At 36.6% G+C, this 7,841-nt stretch overlaps 2 protein-coding genes and 5 non-coding genes across 7 annotated transcripts in view; 5 read left to right on the top strand and 2 right to left on the bottom strand.

Annotated features, from left to right (window-relative positions):
* The first annotated feature begins 539 nt into the window (after positions 1 to 539).
* Positions 540 to 613, top strand: trnan-guu (transfer RNA asparagine (anticodon GUU)). The gene has a single exon. It is a non-coding gene; the product is annotated as a tRNA-Asn (tRNA).
* Positions 614 to 1,611: 998 nt separating this feature from the next.
* Positions 1,612 to 1,685, top strand: trnan-guu (transfer RNA asparagine (anticodon GUU)). The gene has a single exon. It is a non-coding gene; the product is annotated as a tRNA-Asn (tRNA).
* A 1,707-nt stretch (positions 1,686 to 3,392) lies between these two features.
* On the top strand, positions 3,393 to 3,465 carry trnaf-gaa (transfer RNA phenylalanine (anticodon GAA)). The gene has a single exon. It is a non-coding gene; the product is annotated as a tRNA-Phe (tRNA).
* Positions 3,466 to 3,777: 312 nt separating this feature from the next.
* Positions 3,778 to 5,489, bottom strand: LOC107672060 (3-beta-hydroxysteroid-Delta(8),Delta(7)-isomerase-like). Its single transcript, XM_016465154.1, has 5 exons — positions 5,298 to 5,489; positions 4,840 to 5,146; positions 4,710 to 4,746; positions 4,487 to 4,617; positions 3,778 to 4,386 (listed from the first exon to the last, which is right to left on the bottom strand). The coding sequence occupies exons 2-5, from the start codon at positions 5,144 to 5,146 to the stop codon at positions 4,163 to 4,165; spliced, it is 699 nt and encodes a 232-aa protein (XP_016320640.1). The 5' UTR covers positions 5,298 to 5,489; the 3' UTR covers positions 3,778 to 4,162.
* A 276-nt stretch (positions 5,490 to 5,765) lies between these two features.
* Positions 5,766 to 5,837, bottom strand: trnah-gug (transfer RNA histidin (anticodon GUG)). The gene has a single exon. It is a non-coding gene; the product is annotated as a tRNA-His (tRNA).
* Positions 5,838 to 6,238: 401 nt separating this feature from the next.
* trnae-uuc (transfer RNA glutamic acid (anticodon UUC)) lies at positions 6,239 to 6,310 on the top strand. Its single transcript has one exon. It is a non-coding gene; the product is annotated as a tRNA-Glu (tRNA).
* A 419-nt stretch (positions 6,311 to 6,729) lies between these two features.
* The window catches only part of vma22 (vacuolar ATPase assembly factor VMA22), a 1,603-nt gene continuing 491 nt past the window's right edge, over positions 6,730 to 7,841 (top strand). Inside the window, exons 1-4 of the mRNA XM_016465155.1 lie at positions 6,730 to 6,983; positions 7,126 to 7,229; positions 7,319 to 7,422; positions 7,523 to 7,699. Of these exons, the coding sequence (XP_016320641.1) occupies positions 6,876 to 6,983; positions 7,126 to 7,229; positions 7,319 to 7,422; positions 7,523 to 7,699 (493 nt within the window). The 5' untranslated portion in view covers positions 6,730 to 6,875. The remainder of the gene's footprint in view (positions 6,984 to 7,125; positions 7,230 to 7,318; positions 7,423 to 7,522; positions 7,700 to 7,841) is intronic.

Raw genomic sequence — 7,841 nt, 5'->3', positions numbered from 1 at the left:
TATATATATATATATATATATATATATATATATATATATGAGATATAGATACAATGTATCTATAAATAATATCTACAACGCTGATAAACAAAAGTTTAATTTTTAGCACTACTTATCTAAACAATACACGTAACATGCCACGTGGAGACGTGACGTTAACAACTCTTATGATGAATCGAATGAATTGCTGAAGTGAACATTTGGGTTCTGTGAAATTATTTGAATTTCCCAACGTTTGGCAAGAAATCTTAAGATGGTGTTTGGAAACAACCAGTACTCGCTGTGGATATGAGGAGCCATGTTTTTTAAATTGAAAATAACAACATTTTCACTATGCTTGTTTACAGGTAATACCATAACCATTTGTGAACTACCTATATAGGCAAGCCCGCCAGACTCCTGCTAGAAGAAGTGGTATGTATGGATACAAGGTATGTAATTCATAATTTCAGAAGAGATTTTCCTGGGTGAAAATAGAGTTAGTGAGGAAATGAATGATTCCTCCACTTAGTGAGGAATCATTCAAGTTAGAGCCATAGGTCTCTGTGGCGCAATCGGTTAGCGCGTTCGGCTGTTAACCGAAAGGTTGGTGGTTCGAGCCCACCCAGGGACGGAAAGCTTTTGTTTTGATGCTTTTATTTTGAGTAATTAATCTTGCATTAACACAGCAACATTTATTCACAACACTTATTCAGACATTGCTGTTGTGCCTTATGGTGATTCACTAGCGATGTCTGTGCACATTTAATGAATGCAATCAAAGGTCTGCGGTTAATAGTCTTGGCCACTTTCTAAAAACATATCTTCTGTTATTCTGAAAGGAATATTGATTTCAGTTTATACTTAAGCACATTTACCCTCAAAGACTTATGATAAAGAATATTGAACACTAAGCCTAATAAAGATTTCCACTTTCTGCAGTACACAGTGTGCGGTAATGCACAATTATGTATCGCTAGCATGTATGTTGGGCAGTAAGGTGGTCATGCAACATGCATTAGGCCTGACAGGCATGATATGCAGTGGAAAAAAATGCATCAAAATATTTGGTTAGGAATGTGTTAAAAATTTTGCACTTCACATAGTGGAGTGACTTTACTCTGCATTAATTATTAAAGAGCGACATCTAGTGTCAAGCTCAGAGTAACTACAACTACTGTTATTTATAAGAATTAGATTTATTAAATTAATATGGACATTTTAGTGTAATTAAATATTTATTGTTTTGCAAAATTGTAATAGTTTAAGACATTTTAACTTTTTTTTTTGTATGGCGTTGATATGACTAATAGTCTGCGATTACTGGCAGCTGTGACTTGCTGTTAAATAAAGCAACAAGACCTCTATAAGAAGTACAAAAAATAACATGAAAACATGCACTAAGCCATTTCATATCGCCCAATAGTTGATTTTGAAGGAATTCACGATTTCTAGTGTTGCATATTGACAGCGGTCCCATGAAGGTCTGTGGACAGGCGATACCTTTTGGTAAACCTAAAAAATTGCCTTTGTAGCAATATCTTCATAATGTGTTATTTGTATGTGATTCAGACTTTTAGACAGAAAACATGTTTCTTCATAAGGAAACATTCAAGTTATTGTAACCACGAGGTCTCTGTGGCGCAATCGGTTAGCGCGTTCGGCTGTTAACCGAAAGGTTGGTGGTTCGAGCCCACCCAGGGACGATTGATTTTTATTTATGTACAAATATTTTTGTATTTATTTTTGAGTAATTAATTTGACCGTTATATAGAAGCTCCTAAAGTAGCAACCTAATGAAGTATGCAATTAAATGTAACTTTTTTTTTTTTTTAAGAGTACAAACTGAAAGCTACTACTGGTACTAGCTTTTTTTTTATATGTCTTTCAAGTATGCACCTTTAAAACTGAGTTTGTTTGAAAGATTTTCAGTTTGATTTGACACTTCTAAGTTTTGCATTTTTATTCTTAATAATAGATATCAAATAGAGCATTGCAGTGATAACATAGTTTTTACCAACAACCCGGAAGTTATGATCACTCTGGTTCCCTTGACCAAAAACCCAATAGGATTTATCCATTGGTTTTTGGATTATTGCAGGCTCTGTGACCAAAAAATAATGATTCTTACACATTTTGTTCGTCATAATAATCTTTACAAATAAACAACTTTATGTGCACTTTGAAGCCTAAATACAGAAGAAAAATGTAAATGTAGGCTATAACAAACTACACCACGGTTGCATGACTTTAACGTCAGAACCACTAAGCTTCCGACAACTCTTTTAGTCTTTAATTAAAAACATTTTTCATTAAAGTTTAAGTTAATTTGCAATAGCATGATTGTAAACACAATGAGGCTGTGAAAGTAGTAGATAAGTTTACCTGCTGGGTATGATGAACATCCTCTGTAGTCCCAAGTAACAAAGCTTTAAAAAAACCGCAAGGGGGTATCACTGATGTATTTTATATTGTAGAATAAGGTGTGAAAATATCTTGAGTTTGTGTTAACCATTCAAAAAATACATTCAAGACAATGGAACCCATTTCTGGTTTTTGGCCTACAAAAAGTAGTCATCTCTGTCAGCTGTGTATGGACTGCAGACAAAGCTTCACTTGAAATAGACTAATACTTGGTGCAACAATCTGTAATATCATGTATCTTGCCTAGTAGATTTTTTATCTTGAGCATAAAGTATGGTGACAAAATTAACCTTAACAATTAGTAATTTACGATGGGAATTTATTATTCAATGTAGCTAATTTTTTAGGGCTGCTTTAAAGTTGAAACCTTATGAAAGAGCGACCCCTTGTGTTAAACTCAGAGTAAAACTGTAACATATATGTTCGTCCCTTGCTTTTCCTGTAGAGGGCGATAGAAGTTCACAATTGGGAGATTTCATTGCCTTTGCTTATGGTAACCAACGTTTACCAAACAAAACAGGGCACCAATGGCGACAGACTGACTGCTTTTGAAAATAATACAGAAGTGTAATGTGACATTAATGTGAGGTAACTAATATGAGAATAATTACTGTAAAACTCCGCAATAGACCATCGGAAATACAAAGCCCATGTGGAGTGATGTCCTACTTGTTGATGTTGGCACAACGCGGCTCCCCACAAAGAAGTGGTAAGTACTGAGAAGATCTACTGTAAAAACCTAAACCTACCTTTGTCTATAAACTGTCCGAGTTGGAGTGGCAGACATTTTTAAACAGATCTCCACAAGATCCCGCCCACAAGTGTATGACATCATGGGAAAGCTAAAGTTCTCTTAAAGGTGTAGTAGGACATAAATTCATGTGTATCTAATTCACAGCTAAAAGTATACATCTTCTTTTGAGAATGAAGATGAAGTGTGGATTTCATAATGATATTGTTTATGGCTTCAGTTCAGAGGGGGTCTCATGGCCCAAATAGCTCAGTTGGGAGAGCGTTAGACTGAAGATCTAAAGGTCCCTGGTTCGATCCCGGGTTTTGGCATTTTGACTCATCATTGTCATGAACAAGTCCTATACTTGTCCTATAAACATAAAAATTATTTGTATTATTTCATCATTATTATACAAATTATTTTTTTGTTTGTTTAATGCTAAACACAAAAGAAAAAATGATCACAATACCACAAACAAAGCAATTCTGTGAATTTGCTAATGGGTATGTAGTAAAATAAAATATGTTCCAATATTTAACACCAAAGAAAATGGAGCCATCGAATTATAAAAAAAATGTTTATTTAAACAAGAAAGACAGGATTAGAAAAATATAGTCTTATAAAGAATAGATTAGGCTCACTTTGTCTCTTTGTGTGTGTGTGTTGTGATAAAACAGCCAGGTGACAGTGATATAAGGGGTGGAACATTTAATAAAATCTCAGATATAATAATTTGATAACAGCATACAACATAAACGTAAGAAAGCAGAGAGAACCGATATAGTGCAACAGTGTCATAAACACAGGTAAATATGAAGCAGCCCTGCTGGAGCAGTATTGTGAGCATTTAATCAATTTTCATTTCTGTAATCAATATGACACATTACACTTATGGCAGTTTCTTCCAGGAATGACACTGTATTATTATAAAATTACATTCAAAATATATTATCTCCACATAACTCCCAAGTATTGTATACAGTATTTCAGTACTTTTTTTTCACATCCCTTCTATTTTCTACTGGTCTAGCTTCTTTTAGACTTTCCTTTAAGTGCTGCTTTATCAAACATGGATTGACAGGCAGATAGCTGACACCATGAGTCCGCTATAAGAATGAAAGGAATGACAATCCACAAAATATTCATAAACACAAAGTAGAACCAGAAATAGATGGGGTGACCATATTCGCTGTGAATATATCCATCTCTGTGCTCAGTGAAGAAGTAGAGGACTGCACCATACAGCTGACCTGTAAGTAATGGTGGATGTTGAACTTAATTGTGCCTTATACACTGTGTTTCTCTAATTAAAATGACTTAATGTAGATACTGTACAAACACATATCTTACCTAGAGACACAATGAGTTGCAGGACAAATCTATAAGAATGATTATACAGGAAGGCCACAACAATCCATATACTGAAGGGACCCCACAGGCACGCGGTCACTGTCTCCATGCTAACGGTGAAATTATCCGCTCTAGAGAAAAGATTCCATAAAAGGAGGTTAGATACAATGCATAGACTCGTTTTTTTAATGCACAAACACATGTAAGCATGTGTATAACTTACATTGCATATCTGCTGTCTCCTTTGGAATATTCTTTCCCTGTAGAGGAAAACAAGCATTTTTGGTACTCAAGGGACATTAACGGAATATTTTCAAACTATTATAGTCAAATAGACTTTGAGCCTCACTCACACAGTTGAGAAAGGAAACTCTGGTCTTCGGGAATGATGGTGTAGTATAAAGAGAACCATCCCTCAATGACCCCATGGATGAAGCCACACACAGTGAACCAGCACAGAGTTAACCTCCTCCCTCCACTAAGGCTTCTTCCAGACACCTTACGGCCAGTCAGTGACCAGGTGGCGAGCAGCAGTATCCCGGACACAGAGAACAGGAATATGAGAATCTCTGACATTGAACGGTCATTAGCCACATAGTTGGGAATGGACAGGTTGCGTGGCCAATAGGGATGATTTATAGTGTCTGCTTCCTTCATCATCTGTAAACATGGATGAAAGATATTCGTGAGACAAAATGTATACATAGTAGCATTAGAATAACTTTTAATCTGGAGTTACAGATCTTTTATCTTGCACTAGATAACGTGGAAATAACACTACATGGAAATGACTTTATACGTCTTTACTTACTCTGTGATGAGTTGTGAAATATCCTAGAAATGTGATTATTTCCCGCGTTGCTCTTATGTTGCATATAACTGTCTTCTTGGAGGTGGAGAGCGCGGCAATGAAGTGCTAAAATCTGCTCTTTGAAACTACATTATCAAATTGCAGAAACATCGCGCCACCGAGTCACATCCTACTATAAGCCCACGTGATTCACACTGCCCAATCACCAATAGGGTTTGTGGGAAGAACAACCCATCGTGAAATGTACTCGGCTTACAGTTGGATGATCTCCTCGGAACATGCATGTCGTCACATGTGATTGCGAAGCGTGTATATGCTGGTGAAAAACATGACGCATTTTGTAAATTAATACGTTTTGTCTGGTAAATCGCGTTTAGCGTTGGTAAATGAAGTGATGCATAAAATAAACTGAAGCGTCCAAGTTAAAACAAAAATGCACACTCCTAAGCCGTGATAGGGACTCATCCCTGCCGTGACCCGGATTCGAACCGGGGTTGCTGCGGCCACAACGCAGAGTACTAACCACTATACGATCACGGCGAGCTACTGGAGGCAGTGAAGGTTGTTGGTGGAATTGGGCTTTAATACTTGTACATGTTTTTAAATGCAATAGTTTTATAGTATTTTATAGTATAGTTATAGTATTTTCTCAGTTTTATTGTGCTGACACGCACGCATACTACTTTTCATAGTATGCGAGTCACTTGAGTACTAGATGATTTACGATCATACACAACGCAGCATGTTTGCTTCTTTATGGCGGCTAGTGAAAATAAAGTGAACCTCTGCCATTCATCGTTAATAATTGACATGTGCAGTGCTGGTTACGATATTTCAAGCACTAATAGGAATGACTGACACTATATGGAGTTTGAATTTTGTTTAAACGTTTCTGTACATATGCTAGGTTAAAAGGGTTTGCTCTTGCTTTAGTGTATATCTCCCATATGGTCTAGCGGTTAGGATTCCTGGTTTTCACCCAGGCGGCCCGGGTTCGACTCCCGGTATGGGAAGTAAACGTTTTCTTTTTAGCGTGAATTTGGTAATTATACGAATTATGTATGCACGATATAAGTAACGCGTTTTTTTCTTTTTCTTTAAAAAGCCACAAATAAAGCATATGCAAGCGAGTTCAGATTACACAAAACACACTGGGTGAATATTTGTTATTACTCATATTTTTTAAGGATTTTTTTTTTTTACGTTATATGTGTGCTTAAATAAGCATGCAACATAAATCCTGTAAAATATAAAGTATTCACAGAATTCATACTAAACTACGCAATCTCTACGTAACAGAGCTGAGTGAAGTCATGTGACTTCATGTCACGACAGCGGCAAGGAACCAAAACTCCATCGGTGACAGAATGGAGAAAAAACCTTGGGAGAAACCAGGCAATCTAAACTACGCAATCTCCACCCAACAGCGATGGCATGTGACTTCTTGTCACGTGACCGGTAAAGGTTCTTGTAATCACTCGGAAAGCGTTCTACAGGAATACTTATCTTTTCATTCTTCATTTAGTTTATTACTGTTTATTATTGTTCGGTTCTGTTTAGCCAGATAAAACGACAGAAATGCGTGTTGATCAACAGCTTCGTTTGGACGAGCAGTTGCTGCTTTTCATGGACCAGCTCGAGGCTTTGGAGGAGAAACGACATAAACTTAAGTCCCTTATAGAGGAGGTAAAACGTGCAATTACACTTGATTAGACTGAGCACATATTAATACTGGGAATAGAATCCAGCTTCTTCATAAATACGTTTTGTACACGAATACATTTTCATTTGTATTCTGAATATAATTCTATTAATTCTTTTAACACAGGGATGGTTTTCAATTGCCAAAGCACGTTATTCAATGGGAAATAAGCAAGTCTCTGCTCTGCAGTACGCTAGCGAGATGGAGCCGCTTGTTTATGTTGAAACCAGGTCCGTATCATTACATGCAATTAAATAACATTTGCTTGTGCATAAGACTCAGTCATTTACACCGATCCGTGTGCTTGCCTTAATAACAGTGTGTTGGAAGGTGGAACAGCTGAGTTCAAATGTGAGAGGAAAGAGAATAAAACAGAAGAACTGAAAAACACCACAATAGAAGACATTGGAGCGAAAGAGACGGGTATGTATTTCCACGGCGTTGCTTATCTAATATTATACATGTAGGAGCCTAAACTAATCGTAGGATTTTCTGTTCATGACAACATTATTGAAAATTTCAGGTCTTAGAAGGCGTATAAATACCAAACAAAAGGGGGTTAAAGACAAGGAACAGGAGACAGACCCTCAAGTAAAAACAAAGGCAGAATTATCCACACCAGAGCACAGGGATCCTTTGAAGTGGTTTGGAATCCTTGTGCCACAAAATCTGAAACAAGCTCAGTCTGCTTTTAAGGAGGGTGAGCTATTTTGTCTTTTATATAAATTGTTTGCTTATGCTATATTTAATTTCATCCCTCTCTAGGATACCGATGTGATGTGCTTTGCTGCACATTTGCTGTGTGGCCTATATTTGGCATCATTTATTTTTTATTATTTTTC

The sequence above is a fragment of the Sinocyclocheilus anshuiensis genome, unplaced genomic scaffold, assembly GCF_001515605.1.
Source record: "Sinocyclocheilus anshuiensis isolate Anshui unplaced genomic scaffold, SAMN03320099.WGS_v1.1 scaffold1053, whole genome shotgun sequence".
NCBI classification, from domain to species: domain Eukaryota; kingdom Metazoa; phylum Chordata; class Actinopteri; order Cypriniformes; family Cyprinidae; genus Sinocyclocheilus; species Sinocyclocheilus anshuiensis.
This window is presented reverse-complemented; position numbering and strand designations above follow the sequence as displayed.

Coding starts and splice junctions, on each gene's coding strand:
- LOC107672060 (XM_016465154.1), bottom strand. CDS start 5,146: ATGATGAAGGAAGCAGACACTATAAATCATCCCTATTGGCCACGCAAC. Junction 4,618..4,709: donor GGAGACAGCAGATATGCAAT/GTAAGTTATACA, acceptor TCTTTTCTCTAG/AGCGGATAATTTCACCGTTA. Junction 4,387..4,486: donor GCAACTCATTGTGTCTCTAG/GTAAGATATGTG, acceptor CATTACTTACAG/GTCAGCTGTATGGTGCAGTC.